The sequence below is a fragment of the Haemorhous mexicanus genome, chromosome 22, assembly GCF_027477595.1.
Source record: "Haemorhous mexicanus isolate bHaeMex1 chromosome 22, bHaeMex1.pri, whole genome shotgun sequence".
In the NCBI taxonomy this organism is placed as follows: Eukaryota; Metazoa; Chordata; class Aves; order Passeriformes; family Fringillidae; genus Haemorhous; species Haemorhous mexicanus.
This window is the reverse complement of record NC_082362.1, coordinates 10,347,311-10,365,389: the sequence shown is the minus strand read 5'-3', so window position 1 is coordinate 10,365,389 and position 18,079 is coordinate 10,347,311. Positions and strand designations below refer to the sequence as shown.

Sequence of the window (18,079 nt, the reverse complement as noted above, 5' to 3'; positions counted from 1 at the left end):
TGATGGCAAACTCACCTTTACTTCAGTGGGGCAGAACTCATTGGGAAAAGCAGGAGAAAGCATCCTTCAGCTGTTTAAAGGCACTGCTGGGCCTTAGGCTGCTGCTGGAGCTCCACTAGCACAGTTTGGAACAGGAAACCGACACATGTTCTGGTTTAATCTTTATTGATTTGTTTTTTACAAGTATAGAATCTCATTGAAATCAGACAGCGATGGCAGCACTCTGCCTGCTCCTCCTCCAGAGGCAACAGAAACTCCCTGGGGCCTTCTCAGGGCACCAGGGGCTCTCCCGGGCTCCAGTCTCACTCCAAGGAACCAGTCCCTGCCCCTGGAGTCTGGAAGGCTTCTCCAGGGAAGGGCTGGGCTGGAGTCACTCCTGGCACACTCCGAGCGAGGCCAGGCCTCTGTCACCACCCTGGGGACAGAGAAGAGCAGCCCTGGAATGCAGCATAACCTTGAGGACGGAATGGAGAGAGGCAGGAGTGGGCTAAGGCAGGTCCTGAGGGGAGCTGGAGCTGGGGAGCCCAGGGGCTGGGCTGGCTGCTGGCTGCTGGCACACAGCCCCAGCCCAGGAACTGAGGGGACTGACCCCTCCCAGGGGATTCACCCCTCCCAGGGTGGGCTGCCTGCTGGCTGCTGGATGCTGGCACACAGCCCCAGCCCAGGAACTGAGGGGACTGACCCCTCCCAGGGGACTGACCCCTCCCAGGGTGGGCTGCCTGCTGGCTGCTGGATGCTGGCACACAGCCCCAGCCCAGGAACTGAGGGGACTGACCCCTCCCAGGGGATTCACCCCTCCCAGGTGGGCTGGATGCTGGCACACAGCCCCAGCCCGGGCAGGGCCATGCACACATTCCTGAGCGTCTCTTTGGCTGCCCAGCGGCTTCAGCCCTCCTGCTTCTGCCTTGAGCCACATCTGGACAAGATCTGTCAACTTCCCACCCACAAAACACACCAGCATTTTCCAGTGGTTGAAGTGTATTCCAGGGCTATGGCCCTGGCATGGAATGAGTGAAAAAGGATCTTGTATTTATTTGATTTGAATTGCTCAATTTTTATTTTACTTGTGGCCGACACGGGCTGATTCAATCTTTTTGTTGGTTTGTTTGTTTTTTCCCTTTTTCCCCCCTAACTTTGAATACGATTAAGAGCTGACTAAAGATCTCAAACACTATATACTGAGAGTCACTACGGATGTTAAAGAAAACACCAGCACCAGCACCACAGCCCCTGTACTCCTGCCTCCCTGGTGCTTGGAAAACCTGCTGCTGTGGAGCAGGGCCTCGCTAGTGCTGCTCCCGAGCCACTACAGGGTTTTGCAAGGAAGCAAACAAGCTATAACAAAATATCCAGGCTACTACTGTGGCAGGAAGCGTATTTGGGCCATCCACTCTGCCCAATGCCTCTTAGGCCCTTCCCTGGAGGATCCTAATAAACTGACTAAAAAAAGGAAAAAAAGATGGAGGCTTTATGGAAGGAATCAACTTATAATGAGACCTGGTTTTACTAAATCAGAGATGCAGATGGGAAATCCCCATAGAGAAAAATGCTTTGAAGGGAATCGTTGGCCTTGCAGGTTAGCGAGGTGAGAATTGAGGTTCTGCTGTGTGGTAGAGAACCAAAGTTGGCTGTAGAAGGAGAAGGGAACATCTCCAGTCTGCTTCCCATCTGCAGTCCCATTAAATTCCCCAGTAAGGCATCAGGGGTCTCCTCTCTCTCTCGTAAACGTCCGGGATGATGCCGTAGGGCGTCTGTACCATTTTAACCGTGGTCTTCCCAAAGAGCTTCCTCTCGTAGTCTATCAGCTGCCTCCAGAAGCCCACGTTGGGCCGGATCACGGGGCGCCGCGCCTTCACCCAGCTGTAGGCCTCGAAGAGGGAGACCTTGTGGTACTTCATGAGGAAGGCGATGCAGAGCGTGGCCGACCTGCTGACGCCGGCGGCGCAGTGCACCAGCGCGGCCCCGTGCTTCCGCGCCACGCTCTGGATCTTGTCGGCCACGCTGTCGAAGTACAGCGAGATGGGCGCGTTGGGCATGTCGGCCAAAGGCACTTTGACGTACTCAAACTGGGGCCAGTTGAAGTTGGGGATCTCGATGGTGGCGTTGATGATGCAGGTGATGCCCCGGGACAGCAGCAGGTGCCGGTTGGAGGCCACGCTGCCCCGGCTCAGGTACAGCGAGGGCGTGATCTGGGCGATGCCCCCCAGGGCGCCTTCCGAGAGCATGCGCGGAGCCATCAGGGTTCTCGGCAGGGAGTTGTGGCTTCTGGAGGTCATGGAGGATCCTGGCACTCAGGCTTCCATTATGGGAAGAGAGCCAAGGGGATCTGCAGCCAAGGGAGGGATTGTCTGGCCTGGTGGCGGCAGGACAGCGAGAGCTCCCGCTGCTTAGTCACTGCAAAACACAAGTGAGGCCGTGAGCGGGGAGCTGTCCCTGACCCGTGTCTGTGCCAGGGAACAGGAAAGCCCAGCTCGTCCTGCTGTGGCCTGGCAAGGCTCCGTGGGGAATGTGGGGCTGGGCTCACAGTGCTCATTACTGCAGTCCCCCAGGCGCTGCCTGGACAGATAGTAACAAAAAAAAATCTTCAGCCTAATTAAGTCCAATTACTCGCCAAGGGTTTACCTGTGGGCCCGGACAGCATCTCACCCAGACCAGCACGTGGAAGATGAGCTACACCTTTTCCATGCTTAAACACAGCAGCTTCACAGCTGGCCACGGTTCAAAGGGATGGTGAGGAACAGCAGATGCCAGCAATTTCCAGCACGCTGCCCTCTCCCCAGTGCCACCCTTCTCCTTTTTAGGTGTAGGAAAGGCCCCGCCAAAGCACATAAACAGAGGAAAGTCGCTCATTAGGAAAGGCGGTGAGTCACGTCCATCCCCATCAGTCATCGGCTCTCACAGAGGCAGGGGAAGTGTGGAAAGAGTGACCTGGTTATGTCAGAAACTGGGAGTAAAACCCAGGAGCAGAGCCTGGGACAGGGGAGGCTCTTGTCCTGCTTTAATGCCTGACTAATGCTTGGCAAGGCCTGGGATTGCCCCTGAGAGCCACACGGGCCAGGAGGGTCCCTGCTCTGACTCCCCCTGCTCCTTTGGGGCACCTCCAAAGCCAGGGAGAAGCTGCAGGCAAGGGGATGAGCCCTGGAGTATCAATAATTTGCCAGTCAGTGTGTTCTCTGTTTGGAGAAGGGCACGGGACAGGCTCCAGTCTGTGCAGGCTGGGGAGTCCCTGCCCAGGTACCTCTGAGCCCACCCTGGTGGCACTGGCAGAGCTGAGGGGACTATGGGGGATGCTCAGGGCTTTGGGGAGAGGATCTATCCCTCCAGAAATTCCTAATTATGTTAAGAGGGTCCTTTAAAGGGCTGTGGCTCCCCCAGCCCTCAGCTGCCTGCCCTCATGTCATGCTCTGGGAAGCACCAGCTGGTCCCAGCAGTGGCTGGTGGTGCTGCCAGTGGATTTTTGGCTCTGTGGTACAGAAACTTAATGAGCAAAATGTGGCCTCCTCCATGGCTCTTCCCTGCTGGCAGCTACCTGAGCAGCTCCTGAAGCTGTGGACTAAAGCTGCAAAAGTTCCTGCCCCAACAAGGCTTTTGCTGCAGCTACGAGTGCTCAGCTTCCCCCCACTGCAGCCACCCAGCTGGAGCAGCAAGGAAAGGTGTGTTTTTTCAAAGGAATAAAGTTCTTTGAGCAGGGGAAATCCCTGCTCTCAAGCAGCTCTTACTGGCAGTGCAAAGGATTTGGGCACTTACAGTTGGTGACAAAGTCCTGCTCTAAGTGACGGAGCGGCACCGCGGAGCTCTGGGGCTGGGGTGGCTCAGGGAGTGTGTCCAACGCTGAGCTGGGGAGACAAAAGAGCAGGGATTGTACTGGGATCTGTGCTGGACACTGATTAGGGGGTGTCCAAGAACTGGGAGGGAGGACCACGGCTTCCCCACAGAGAGATGAGGACTCAGGGTGGCACTTGCTGCCAACACCACAATGTCACCAATTCCTGCCAACATGGCACTCAGAATCACGGTGAGCCCTGAGGAATCTGAGGCTGGCACAGAAGTCATGGCTCAAAAAAAATTAAGTCATTTAAGTAATTGATTTACTCTAATGTCTCCTTTAGCATCTGCCCAGGCCCAGACAGGTGGGGCAGGTCTGTGTCCTTCTGATGGTGCCCAAGCCACCCACTGGGGACCCCCTGTTCCGATGAATGGGAAGGGGCAGAGCTGACGCCAGAGCCACAACACTGTGCTCCCCAAAAGCTGAGGATGGGGCCAACAACCCCTTCCCAACATCCCCTTCCTTCCCCAGAAGCCCCCAGAGTGGAGGTGAATCCCCTGGGAAATGCTGCTGGATGAGGGCAGAGCCACCCCAAACCAGCTCTGAGCAAGGCAGAGCCTCCAGCTGCTCCCGGGGGAGCTGGAGCAGTTTGGGAAGGGCTCTGCTGCTTTCCATAAAGTGGTTCCTGTTTGCAGGCAGGAACTTATCCAGGGATTTGCATGTGACAGGCTGGGCTGGCTCTGCAAACTGGGGCTGCCAGGCCAGCGGCAAACACCTGCTCATCCCATCCCATCCCATCCCATCCCATCCCATCCCATCCCATCCCATCCCATCCCATCCCATCCCATCCCATCCCATCCCATCCCAGGTGCTCCAAGCCCCATCCAGCCTGGCCCTGGACACCCCCAGGGACCCAGGAGCAGCCACAGCCGCTCTGTCCAACCTGTTGCATCCCAGGCACACACACACGACATCCCCGGGGCTCGGAATGGCCGACACGGCTCTCCCCCGAGCCAGAGCACCTCTCAGGCAGGAGGACGGGATATTTGGAGGAGAATCTCATTATTGCAGCGAGAGATAAGGCTGCTGTGCCTGGCCGTGCCCGGCGCTGGGCACAGCGGGGCTGGCGCCGCGTCCCTCCCGTGCAGCGGAGCTGGCTGCGGTGCCACCGGCTGCGACGCGCTGGCTCAGGCATGTGACAGAGCCACGCTGCTGCCCACACACACCCGGCTGAGCAGCTGCTGCCGTACGGGGAGCTGGGAATGGAAGGGGCTGGGCTGGCAGCAGCTCCGACTCCTCCAGGCTCGCAGGTGTGAGCCTTCACCTGTCCCCAGGGCTGCACCCCGCATCCCTCCTGCCCTGAGAGCCCTGCAGTGCTCCAGGAGAGCCCCTCTGTCCCCAGGGCTGCACCCCGCATCCCTCCTGCCCCGAGTGCCCTGCTGTGCTCCAGGAGAGCCCCTCTGTCCCCAGGGCTGCACCCCGCATCCCTCCAGCCCCGAGTGCCCTGCTGTGCTCCAGGAGAGCCCCTCTGTCCCCAGGGCTGCACCCCGCATCCCTCCTGCCCATCCAGAGTGCCCTGCTGTGCTCCAGGAGAGCCCCTCTGTCCCCAGGGCTGCACCCCGCATCCCTCCTGCCCCGAGTGCCCTGCTGTGCTCCAGGAGAGCCCCTCTGCCTTTCCCAGCACAGCCGCGGTATCCACCGCACCCCCGGTAATCCAACACCGCCGCTCTTCACGCAGCCATTCCCCTCATTGTGCTGGGGCAGACCAAGAGAAAAGGAATGAAAAGCCTCTTCCCAGCCGTTGCCGAGTGCAGGAAAAAAAAAGGAGAAAATCGCTGAAGATGGAACAAAGCACTCACACAGCCCGGCGTGGCTGTGCCTGGGAAGGCTGATGGCACAAGAGGCTCCTGGCAGGGCACAGCAAGGGGCACCGGCTGCCCCTTCAGCCTCTGCACTGCCAGGTACAGCCAGGGTGCAGCACCTCATGGGAAATAAAAACCCCACCTCTTCTCCTACTGCTCCTTGGTTGGGGTTTCTGAGTGCTGGCATAGGCTGGGCAGTCACAGCAGCCCAAAGCTGGTGCCCGGGGTGCTGGAGCCAGGACTGTCCCTAAAGCAGCACTGGAAGTGCCCTCCAAAGGAGCTGGAATGTCACTGGGGTTTCCTGCAAAGGCCTGACATCCCCAGAGGGTGCAGATGGTCCTTGAGGAGAACACAGGGCTGGTAGCATCCAGGTGTTCCTGCCATCACATCCTCCTTTTTCTGGGCTGGCTCCAGTTAATGAATTAATTAATCTTGCAGCAGCCCTGACCCACAGCAAATCCCTTTCCAGACTGCCTTGGTCTTGCCCACGTGCAGAGCCCAGACAGTGCCCAGAGGGAGAGCTGGGACCCTGGGGTGGCAGGGGGTCCCTGGGGTGGCAGGGGCAGGACTGGAGCAGCCTCCTCCCTCCCCGGCAGACTGGTGGGTTCTGCCATTTCCCTCCTCTGCATAATCAGGGGTGGGGGAAGCCAGTGGCTAATTACAGCCTGGAGAACACTCTGCTCTTCAAAGCCTCCAGGTCCTTTCCCAGCGCTCCTGGCCAGCGCCATCCTCGGGTTTATGGCGAGGGGACACTTCTCCAGCCCCATCCACCTGGATCTCATCCTGCACCCAGATCTCCAGCTCTCAGGTGTACCTCCTGCTGCACCCCAGGCTGAGCTTCGTGCTTCCCCGGTCTCAGGAGGAGGAGCAGGTGCCTAGCCCAGCTAGCTGCTCCCATGGAAAGCTGGCTGTATCCCACCTGGGCTGGATCTCCTGGCCCCAGAGCAGCTCCTTTGCAGGTAAGAGGATTTCCAAAGCAATGCAGCAATGCCGGTGCCGTGCTTGGTGTTTTGGTGGTGCAGCCCCTTGGAAAGATTGCTGCCGGCAACGCTCGTGGCTCTGCTCCTCCAAATCTTGCAACAGCTGGAGTTTGTTTCTCTTGCTTTCATTCCTGGGAAGGCAGTCCTGTTAACAAAGGCTGAAATTCCCACGGGAAAGCATTGCTGGCTCCTGGACCTCCTGAGAAAGACTTGAAAACACCTCTGGAAGCTCAAATGACAAACAGGGTGAGTTTGTGAGTTGAGTGCTGTGATCTCCAGGACAGGAGGGAGAACTGGTCGGGCTCTAGACAATGAGTTGGCAAGTCTGAGCTTCTTCCTTCTTATTCTGGTGCTGCCGGGTGGTTTGCTCTGATTTTTAAGGGTTTTTTTGTTTGTTTGTTTTTCAATGCAGCTCCTCTGTCTTGAGAGCTGAGGCTGTGGCTTGTCCCTGGGGCACTTGAGTTTCTGTTGGGTTGTGTGGCAGGAACACAACCAGGGGCTGGTACCTGGACAGGTGAGAGCTCCCCAGGCCTCTCTCCCTCTGGAGAGTGGGTTTAGTGCAGGGTGGGCCCTGCTCTGCTCAAGGAAGAGAGATACTGAAGTCTCTGGTTTAATTCCCAGATCATCATCTGGGATTTGGAGAAGATTTCTGGGCTGGGTGTGCAAAATGTCAGTACTGAGGCAAGGCTTCTCCCCCCTCCCAGGAGAGGAAAAGTTATTCATTTTGGAGATGACAAATGCTCTCTAATCCTGCAGTAAAGAGAAGAGTCAATATCGCAGGCGCTGAATGAACGAGCCTGCTCAGGGCTCTTCCCAGCCAGGCTGAACAGCAAATTGCTTCAGAAATGGTCCTGGAGAGTGGCATTTCAAATAAATTTCAGCAGACAGCACAAACTGCAGCCATTCTGGGGTCAGGGCTTGCTTGTGCTGAGTCCAAGGGAGCCCAAAGCAGAGCCGGGAGGGGAGAGAACGAGTGGGAACCGCCGGCTCCTCTTCCCAGCCCTTGGCTCTGCTCTCCTGCCCTTGGTTGTGCTCCTGGAGCCATTACAGGCTCCTCTCGTGTGGGTCAGAGCCATCAGCACATCCTCACGATGGAAAGGTCGAGCGGCTCGGGTTTGGAATGGGAAAGAAGGAAGGGGAGCAGGCGGGGTGATCTGGGCTGAGACAGAGGATGCTGCGACCAACCCCCGACTGATTCTGCTGGCAGCCTGGGCTGGCCTCTCGGAGCAGGATGGGAGCTGTCAGATGTTAAATCAAGATAATAATCTGTCTGCCCGGAGCTCTGAGCAGGCCTGGCTGCTTGTGCAGCTCCCAGCACAGCTGGGTCCCTGTGCTTGCCAGAACACACCAGTAACTTCCCAGAGGATCCACAAAAAGGGGAATCGTGCCCAAAACGCACAACAAGACACCCTGCAACCAGTCCAGGGCTCTCCTGGGAAGCTCAACGACCCCAGAACAAGCAGGTTGGTCTGCAAGCACAGAGTCCTGCCTGCCCCCCGTGCCTGGAATGCAGGCTGCTCCCAGAGCCAAGGCAGCTCCCCGAGCTGCAGGGCTGGCAGTCCCTCAGGAGCCTGTCCCAGCCTGCTGGCAACCCCAGCCTGCTGCCTTCAGAGGGGTGACAGCTGACACTCCTGTGTCCCAGGGCTTGGCAAGGCTCACCCACTGCCTCCTGCCTCTGCTGAGGATGAGCCACCCTCGCTCCACAGCCAGGCCCTGCTCCCACATGGCAGCACCGAGCCTAGGGCTGGCACCAGGCTCAGGGGTGGTGACTCCAACCCAGCCCAAAGCGCCCAGCTGAGCAGTGTCTGAGTGTTCTGCCAGCCAAAATCACTCCCTGACTGCCATGCTCCCAGCAGGAAAAACGGGCGGTGAGGTTTTTGCAAGGACTCATCTGAGGATGCCACTTGGCACCATGGGCAGGGTCCCAGGCTGCCAGGCAGGGCAGCAGCTCAGCAGCCTCTGCACTCCTGCTGCCACCAACTCCTGTGACAGTGGTGCTGCCCATGGCCACCCTGCTGGGATCCTGCCGTGCAGCCAGCCCCTCCACAGCAGGAACAGGCACTGCTCCCTCTCCAGCTGAATCCTGCCAGCTGCCAGCCAAACCTCTGGCCACAGGGACGGCGCGACACGGGCAGTGGGCACAACCTGGGGCATGCTGGTGTTTATAAACCCTCGCTCTGCTCTGAGGACAAGCCTCCCTCGGCAAGCAGCGAGAGGATTTGATGCAAGAAAAACAAACCATCTTTCTTTGAAACGCCACGTCTGTGCTTTCAGAGCCACGGGCTCCGTGTGCTGCTGGCTGGGAGAGCGCAGCGGGGGCACGGGGCTCCCCCAGCACAGGGCAGCGGCGTGGCCACCTGCATCCTGCTTCAGAACTCCTGGGAGGCACGTGAAATGCTTTAAAATCCAGAACCAAGCTGTGAGGAGGCACAAAAGGCTCCGACAGTTGTGTGCAGCATCAGTTCCTTACTGGGCTGAGCACTGAGGGCTGTTTTCCAGCCCCGAGAGGCGACACCGCCTCTTCTGGAGCACCACAGATTATCCCAGCGCCAGCTGATGGCATCTGGATTGCAGGTGGGAGTTTAGGAAAGCTCCATCCCCTGCTCCCTGAGTCCAAGTGTGACCCCGGGGATGTGGATGGAGAGCAGGGGGGGCACATTCAGGGAGCAGACCCACGCCTGGCTCTGGCTCCCGGGGTGCTGCAAGATGGAGCCTTGTTTTTTCCAGAGCCGTGCCCTGCGCAGTCACAGCTGACAGGAGGGACACAATCTCTTCCCTGTTAGCAGAACAAAACACAGGGACCTGGTGTGTTTGCTCGTGTGTGACCCTGCCAGGCCCAGGGCTGTGCCTGCTGCTCGTGGGGCTCTGCCCCAGCCCACCCCAGAGCCCATGAAATTGAAGGCAGCTGCAAATTCACTGCAACGTGTCCTGGAAATGGTCCGGTGCCTCCGTGCTGGCCTCACCCGGGCCTTTTCCAGGGCCAGTGCCAACTGCTGCGTGCTCTCAGCTGCCTGGCTTCCCAGGGGGGCTCAAAGCTGGCACCCTGATGGACCTGATGGTGGCACCTTCCCCTCCAGAGGCATTCTCACTGGGCAGGGGCTGCCCAGCCTTCCCCAGGCTCCCCAAGGCCAGGCAGGGGTGGGAGCAGAGGGATGTGCCCGCAGCAGCTGGAAGGAATGAGGTCAGCTCTGAGCACACCCGTGGGGCTGTGCTGGGTAACAGGAAGAGAGGCCCATTTTAATCAGCTGGGGGAGATGGAGTTTACACATGGAGCCTCCTCCCCTGTGAGCAGCACCCCTCGGTTCCCAGGAGGTCCCTCTGGCCACCCCAAGCTGGGGGGAATTCCCTTTTCCAGGGATGCTGTGCAAATTCACATTTCCTCCATGAAGGATTCCTGCCCCCGAAGGGAGGGACCTGCAGACCCCCCCACACTGCAGGGTGGGATGGTGAAAATAAATGAGAATTAATTCTCACTGGCCTGGGAACTCTGACCCACCTGGCCTAGGGGTGACTGTGGCAGCACCTGTTGATCCTTCCTGCTGGGAACCCCAAGCCTGCCTGATTATTATCATTTTATACTATTTTTAAAGCAGGAGAGTAGCTGTGTGAGCTGAGCCCACGCACTGCCTGCACCACAGGTGCCCCGGGAAGGGTGGGCAGAGCCTTTGCCTCCCAGTTCCTGGCTTTATTCCCAAGCATCCAGGGAGCTGGGGCTCCTGTTCAGAGATTCCTCAGCTATTTCCGAACGCCAGAGCCCTCTCAGCATGTTATGGCTGCTCAGAGTCCTTTTTGGAGAGATAAATGGGTGTGTGTGTGCTGTGTACCTGGAGAGGAGGTGCTGGGAGAAGCTCCTGTGCCTGGTTTGAGGTGTTACCCCTCCCTTCTAGGGAAAACCACCCTGAAAGGAAAGTCCTGCAGCGGTGGTAGGAAGCCTGGAAGGCTTCTCTGAACAGCCTGTGGTAGATGGCTCTGGTGGGGTCAGCACATGGTGCTCCCAGGCCCCACTGCCCTGCCCAGGTGCCTTTTCCCCACTCCTCATTTCCAGCCTTTTCCTGCATGCCCAGGCGTGCAGGTGGCTGGTTCCGTGGGACAAAGCTGGTTCTGGCTCCCAGAGCAGAGACCTGAGACCTTTTTGTGGTGGCTCTGCATCCCTTTCCTCCCTCCCGGGGAGCCTCGCTCAGGCAGATTTCCCCACACACCCTGTACATTTCTAGCACTAGAGCAGCATGAGCTCTCTGGCTTTCCAGGTCCGAGATTCCAGCTGGGATCAGGTATTGAATTAAGCCATGCAAATTTCCATCTTGCCCTGACCAACGAGGAAGCAGTGCCAGAGCCCAGAGCAGACCCCGCAGCGAGGGCTCGGATGAAATCCCCGGGATTTCACCTTTGTTCCTGCAGGAAACCTGGATCTGTGTCCCTGTCCAGGACCCAGGCGAGCCCTCGGGGGCAGGAAGGACAGGCAGAGCTGCACGTTCACACCTTCCAGGCACAAATTGATTAAAACCTGCTGCATTACTGCTCCCCTGACGTTCACCAGGGTCACGTCAGCCGAGTCGTGGCATCAGATCTCTCTGCCAGCGGGGAACAGCACGTGCCCCCCAAATGAGGGATCCTTCCTTCTCATTCCTTGGGAACCAGAGTGCCACAGAGCCTGTCCCAACCACCGGGAACACAGCAAACACCAAGGTTTACAGCGAGGCCTGGGGGAGGAATGCACTCCCTGCCAGAGAAGGGCAGCTGATCCGGTGTATCATAAGGGAAAACAGTGTTTTGCCAGTGCTAATCCTCCACCATTCCTGAGGCAGGGGCATTAGGGATAAACTGAACTTGCAACATGATATTAAGGCATCTGCCAACACTCAAACCTCCAGAATAAAAGGCTCATTTGCTGCCCAGTCGAACAGGTTAGAATCCTGCCCCATCTCCCTACAGCCAAATGCCACTCATTGATTACCGGTGTTGCTCAAAGGAGCTGCTCCGGAGCTGAGTCAAGGGCCGTGCACGCAGCCGGGCTGGATGTGAGGCCGGGCAGCTGCAGGCACCCACCGGGGCTTGGGGGCACCGGGATGCCCTGGGAACCGGGGGTGTGGAGGGCAGGAGCCGGGGATGGGTCCTCCACTCCAGCAGGCTGATGGGCAGAGCCAGGGATGGATGCCCAGAGCAGGAGTGCAAGGGCAGGAGCCAGGGATGGGAGCGAGGGCAGGAGCCAGGGATGGGAGCGAGGGCAGGAGCCAGGGATGGGAGCGAGGGCAGGAGCCAGGGATGGGAGCGAGGGCAGGAGCCAGGGATGGGAGCGAGGGCAGGAGCCAGGGATGGGAGCGAGGGCAGGAGCCAGGGATGGGAGCGAGGGCAGGAGCCAGGGATGGGAGCGAGGGCAGGAGCCAGGGATGGGAGCGAGGGCAGGAGCCAGGGATGGGAGCGAGGGCAGGAGCCAGGGATGGGAGCGAGGGCAGGAGCCAGGGATGGGAGCGAGGGCAGGAGCCAGGGATGGGAGCCCACAGCAGGAGCGCAAGAGCAGGATCCAGGGATGGATGCTGAGCTGGGGTGCCGAGGGCAGGAGCCAGAGGTGGGTGCTGAGCCAGGATGCGGGGATGGAGCCCTATCACAGCACAGCCCGTGGTGGGGCTGGTTCCACGTCGAGGAACCCCCGGAGCCGTGCCCGCGGCTGCTCCGGTGCAGCTCGGAGGTGCCCCCCGCTCTCCCGCCGCGATCTTTGCCGCGTCCCGCTCCTGGGGCGCCCCGGCAGCGCCGCCGCCGCCCCGTCCCGCTGTCCCACGGCACAGCCCCGGCACGCCGAGCCCGCCGGGGATCGGAACCTCCCCACGTCCCGTCCCGCCCGCCGGGGGCCCCTCCGGAGGCACCGTAAGCGAGCGGGGCGGGCTGGGCACAGCGAGCACAGCGGGGAACGGCGGGGCCCCCCATCCCGAGCGCCCCGGCTCCCCCCGCCCGGCCCGTCCCTACCATGGCTCCCGGGCGGCGGCTCCGCGCTCCCTCGCGGCCGTGGCTGCGGCGGGCCGGGACTTTTATCGTGCTCGGCCGGCTCCGTCTCGGCGGTGCCACCTGACCGCGGCTGCCGGGGCCGCCCCCGCCCGCAGAGCCGCCGTTACCAGGCTACGGGGGGCGGCCCGGCCCGGCCCCCGGGCGGGGGCTCCGGGAGACCGGCCCGCTTAAAGGCGCCGCCGCCGCCGCCGGGCCCGCGCGGCCTGCGCGAGCGGGACGGGAAAAGGGAACATGACGGGGTCTCTGTGGGGATGGGGACAGCTGAGTGTCACTGTGGAGAAAACACGGGGTCTCTGTGGGGAAGGGGACAGCTGAGTGTCACTGTGGAGAAAACACAGGGTCTCTGTAAGGATGGGGACAGCTGAGTGTCACTGTGGAGAAAACACGGGGTCTCTGTGGGGATGGGGACAGCTGAGTGTCACTGTGGAGAAAACACGGGGTCCCTGTGGGGATGGGGACAGCTGAGTGTCACTGTGGAGAAAACACGGGGTCTCTGTGGGGATGGGGACAGCTGAGTGTCACTGTGGAGAAAACACGGGGTCTCTGTGGGGATGGGGACAGCTGAGTGTCACTGTGGAGAAAACACGGGGTCTCTGTGGGGATGGGGACAGCTGAGTGTCACTGTGGAGAAAACACGGGGTCCCTGTGGGGATGGGGACAGCTGAGTGTCACTGTGGAGAAAACACGGGGTCCCTGTGGGGATGGGGACAGCTGAGTGTCACTGTGGAGAAAACACGGGGTCCCGGTGGGGAAGGGGAAAATGGGGCGTCCTGTGGGGCACTCAGGGCCCGGTGGGGATGTGACTCTGTGAGGGGACGAGTGAGGGTCCCTGTGGGGATGGAAACAAGTGAGGGTTTTGGTGGGGACATGACGGGATCACTGTGGAGATGGAGACAATGAGGATCCCAGTGGGGACATGACGGGATCACTGTGGGGATGGGATGTGTTGAAGTCAGTGAAGGGATGTGGCACGGAGAGGTGGTTGCTGTGGGCACAGGGATGTGGCAGGGCCCAGGGAGGACGGGACAGCGTGTGGGGACGTGGCAGAACATCTATGACATCCCTTGTTAGGGATGGGACCTGCCATGTCCCTGCAGAGACCCTGTCAGCGTGCGTGGGGACAAGGTGGGGTCCCTTTGGGGATGGGGATGTGCCAGAATCCCTCGGCTCAATGGGTGCTCATTGGGGAGGGGGCCAGCCCTGAGATAGAGAGAGAGAGAGGAACCTGATTTTTGGGACTCGGGACATCCCAAGCCACAATCCTCCCCATGCTGGGAGCACAGTGAAGCAATGTCAGGTAGTCCTGAGTCTCCCAGGGCTTCTTGTGGCACCCTCCTGGGGGCCAGGCTGGACCCTGGCCCAGGGCAGGGTGGGCTCGGCTCCCTGCGGAGAGCTGCCATGGGGCTGGGATCCCCAAGGAGGGATGGGATCCCCAAGGAGGGATGGGGATCCCCAAGGAGGGATGGGGATCCCCAAGAAGGAATGCCCTGGGTTAGGGGATCCACACAGCACAGGGGACAGAGAGTTTGTCTTCGGCTGCAAGCTGTGGGACTGAGGTGAAGGCTCTGCTCCCAGTGCCTCACCACCATGGCAGGGACGGGACCAGGCTGGCACTGGCAGAGGAGGAGGAGGTGGGAGGAGGAGGAGGTGGAGGAGGAGGGCAGCCTCTGCCTTAACCCCGCGGCTGCTGGAGCGAAGCGTGGCCACCCCAGCCCGCTTTTGTTCGCTTTCTGGTTTTGTTGTCGCACGCTCCGACTGAAATAGCCCAAATCCCTCATAGGAAGCTTCCCCCATCCCGAGCCCTCGGCTGGTATCTCGCTCGGGCAGGTTTCATGACTCAGCAGCCCAGATGGAGCCGTCCCTCACAGCCCTCAGCTCCAAATCTGTTTATTGCTCCAGAGGCTGTTTTTCCAAGAACCTCGCTGCTTTATAGCAGCCAGAGCTCTCCCTTAAAACCCTGCCTCTCCAGCGAGGGCTCGCGTCACACTCCGCGCGGAGGTGGGCGAGGAACAAAAATAGACAAATTAAGAAAACCTCAAAAGGCCAAAAAATGAAAATGTGAGGGTTTTGGCTCTCCAAGCTCGAGGTTTGCTTTGCCTCCGTGTTGCATCAGTTCTGCTGCCTTCCTTGGAGCTGCACCATCTCAGGGGCAGAGACAATCCCCGGGAGATCGCAGGGTGATCACAGCCTGAGAGATGATGAGAGACGGCTGAGCCCCCGGGGTGGCCCCCCGGAGCTGGGCTCCCCGGGCTGGGGGCTCGGAGCCCCGGCAGGGCAAGCCTGGGGGTGTTTATTGGCCACGGGCAGCGCAGGGAGAGCCGAGGATGGGTTTTGAGTGGCAGCCTGTGGGATTCCCTGCGCAAGCATCTAAACCCCTCATTCCCCCTCACCACCACTGAATGAGGAAAAGGCTCTTGCACAGCTCCAGTTGCTCATCCTGGGCAGTTTTTAACTACTCACACAACTGCAAAGGTGTTTCTAATGCTGGTCCTTTTAACCTGTGCCCTGCCAGGAGCTTTATGTGTGTTTGGTGTGGGACAGAGGATGCAGAGAGGGAAACCTGGGAGGCCTTTGACCCAGGGACACAGCAGGGAACAAAGCTAAAATGAAATGTCAGCTCCTTCCCACACTCAGCCCTGGCCAGGGGCTCACTCACAGGAGCTGGGGAACTCGGTGGGTGGCTGGGGGCTGCTGGGGAGTGCTGTCCTCTTGCCAAGAGGACAGCAGCCCCCAGCAGCCAAGAGCTTGCCCCCTCCTGCCAAGAGCTGTTTTGTCCAGGATGGATGTTTGAGGGGCAGGTGGGACTGTGAGGGTTTGCTCCTGAGCACAGGGAAGGTGTCAGGCACTGGGTGCTTTCTGGGACAGCTGCTGACTCTCTGCCCTGTCATGGGGGGACAGCAGGACCTCTGTGGGACCCCCAGCCCTGGGAACGCAGATCCCCGAGCGGGTGCTGGGCTGCAGCTCCTTTATGGGGGAGAACAAAGCCCGGGCTTGGGTCACCACGTGGGGCTTTGGTGGCTGAATGTGGGTCAGCAGGGGCCTCGCTGAGGAGGCAGGGATGTCACAGCTCCGCAGGGATGTCACAGCTCCTCAGGGATGTCACAGCTCCTCAGGGATGTCAAGCACAGCAGGGCAGGCACAGCACAGCTTTGGCTTTCCAGCGGCACAAGGAGCAGCAGGGGAGCGTGTTCCAATCCTAGCTCCCTGGGCAGGAGGGTTTTGGCTGAGGGGCTCCCAGGATGTGGCCTTGAGGGTGTGTCACCCTTCCCAAATCCACAGGGTGCTCTGATCTGTGGGGCTGGTGGGTGAAATGGGAGGTGTTTCCACAGCCTGGGTGTGTTGGGCTGTGGGGAGCCACATGTGTGCCACAAGTTTGGTCACCACCAGGGCAATCCCTGCGCCCTGCCCTGCCTGTCCCTAGCCACCCAGGTGCCTCATGCAGGAAAGTGCTGTCCCCCTCTGATTTTTCCCTCTGATGGGCTGTGGGTGACCATGGGCTCTAGAGGGTCAGGAGGAGCAGCTCTGCTGCCATTTGTCTGTGTTGGTTGCATTTGGGGTGCCCTTGTTGCAGTGACTGGCCCCTCGCTGGGCAGAGGGTTGCTGTGTAGTGCAGGGACCCCATGGCATGGGCTGTGTTTTGGCAGCTCCCTGGGTGAGGTGCCAGGGTGCTGGTTTGTCCCAGGAGGGTGGGGTGAGTTTCATCGGGCGCTCACCTGCTGAGTCAGGAGCTGAGGAGCCACGTGAGCCAGGGCCGTGCTCTGGATGCTCCGTGTCCTGCCCTGACCCCCTCTCCCCAGCCCGGGGCTGGGCTCTGTGGCTGGGCTGGGAGCAGGGGCTGGGGCACTGACATGGCCTGGCAGCTCAGCCTCCCCAGGGCACTCTCTGCTCCCTCCCCATGGCAGCCTGCACAGCACCACCTGCCTCCTGGGCAGCTGAGCTGGGCTGGCCCGTCCCAGGGACCCCAGACATCCCCTGGCAGCTGGGCCTGGAGGTGCTCTGGCAGTGCCTGCCCCTCCAGCTCTGCATGAGGTGCTCTGAGCTCCCATCCCTTCCCATTTCACTGCCAATGGGGAGTGCTGGCGCCTGGTTCATAAAACGTTGACTTTCCAGACAGGCTTTGCAAAGAAATGAGATGTTGGTGATTGTATGGAGAGCTCAGGAGATTCCAGGGGGCATTCCCTGGAGCAAAGGCTGCTCACAATCCTTGCTTGTGGCCATGGAGAGCCTGCGGTGGGGCAGGCATTGCCCAACAGCTCCCACTCTGCTTGACCCCATCTCTGTGCTCCCCATGCTCTTCCTACGCCTTGTTGGGTTCCACATGGTCCCAACCCAGCTCTGCCAGGTGTGACAGCACACGGCTGGGATGTGTGACAGCACACAGCTGGGATGTGTGGCCTGGCCGTGGTTCCCCTGTGGAAGTGTGTTCAGCTCCCTGGACAGCAGCCAGGTGGGAAGAGGCCCAGTGGGCTGGGGGCTGCAGGAATTGGTGTGCCTGGTGCTGCTGATGGGCTCAGTCCCAGCACTGTCCATGGGCTCCAGTCACAGGGAGGGCTGTGGGAATGTGCTTTGCCTGTGCCACTTTGTGTGCTTTCTCCACAGTCACTAATAAATCCATGCTGGCTTTTCCTGGAAGGTCACCCAGCCAGTTTGCTGGAAGGCCAGCGATCACTATGGGGCATCACCAAGTGGTTTGGATTTTTTCCCTTTTCCCTTCTCACCAGGATGGCAGCCTGGAGTTTCTCTAACCACAGCTCAAAAGCTGCCACTCCAGCGTGGTGTTTTCTCCCAAGGAGGTGGTTTAGGTTTCACAGGCCCCTCCTGATGGGAATTTGAGCAGGCACTAAAACTAGGGCTCCTTGTGTGCCGCTGTTATCGGCGTTATCTGCTCCGTGGGGAGCAGGAGCCGCTGCTGGGGCGGGAGGAGCCCCCGGGATCTGCTCCAGGCAGCCCCCACCCCCCGGGCTGAGTCACAGCGGGCCCAGCGTTTGCTGCTGGGGTGACAGCAGCTGTGAGTCCCAAAAAAAGCCCCCAGCACTGATGCTTTAATGACAGGCGGATAACACAGCCCCGGGAAGACTCATTCCGTGCATACCTCAGCGCTGTGACTAAGCTGGAGCAGCCGCAGCCTCCCCGCGTCACCCCGGCCCTGGTGTCACCAATCCTGCAGGTCCCACCAGCCCAAAGTGCCCATCTCCAGCCTGGTTCCATATTTAATGTTCCATGTCCACCTGTAATTAAGGATCTGCATCCCCCAGCTGTGAGTCTGGAGTGCAGCAAGGGCTGGTGTTCCTCAGCCCACCAAAACCAACGCCAGGATGGTTCCAGTGCCCTCGGCTCCTTTAATGCCTTTGGGTGCAAGTCACCTGAAGGGCTGGGCAAAGGAAAGGCAGTTTGGCTGTTCATTGTTAAAAGACAAGTGGGAAAAACACTCCCAAGGTTTTACAGCTTGTTGTGCCTTTCCCTTGGCATCC

At 59.9% G+C, this 18,079-nt stretch overlaps 1 protein-coding gene across 1 annotated transcript; it reads right to left on the bottom strand.

The window, feature by feature from the left end:
- Positions 1 to 148: 148 nt before the first annotated feature.
- Positions 149 to 12,729, bottom strand: DUSP14 (dual specificity phosphatase 14). Its single transcript, XM_059865961.1, has 3 exons — positions 12,570 to 12,729; positions 3,748 to 3,836; positions 149 to 2,394 (listed from the first exon to the last, which is right to left on the bottom strand). Exon 3 carries the CDS (start codon positions 2,274 to 2,276, stop codon positions 1,680 to 1,682), a length of 597 nt encoding a protein of 198 aa, XP_059721944.1. The 5' UTR covers positions 2,277 to 2,394; positions 3,748 to 3,836; positions 12,570 to 12,729; the 3' UTR covers positions 149 to 1,679.
- Positions 12,730 to 18,079: the final 5,350 nt, after the last annotated feature.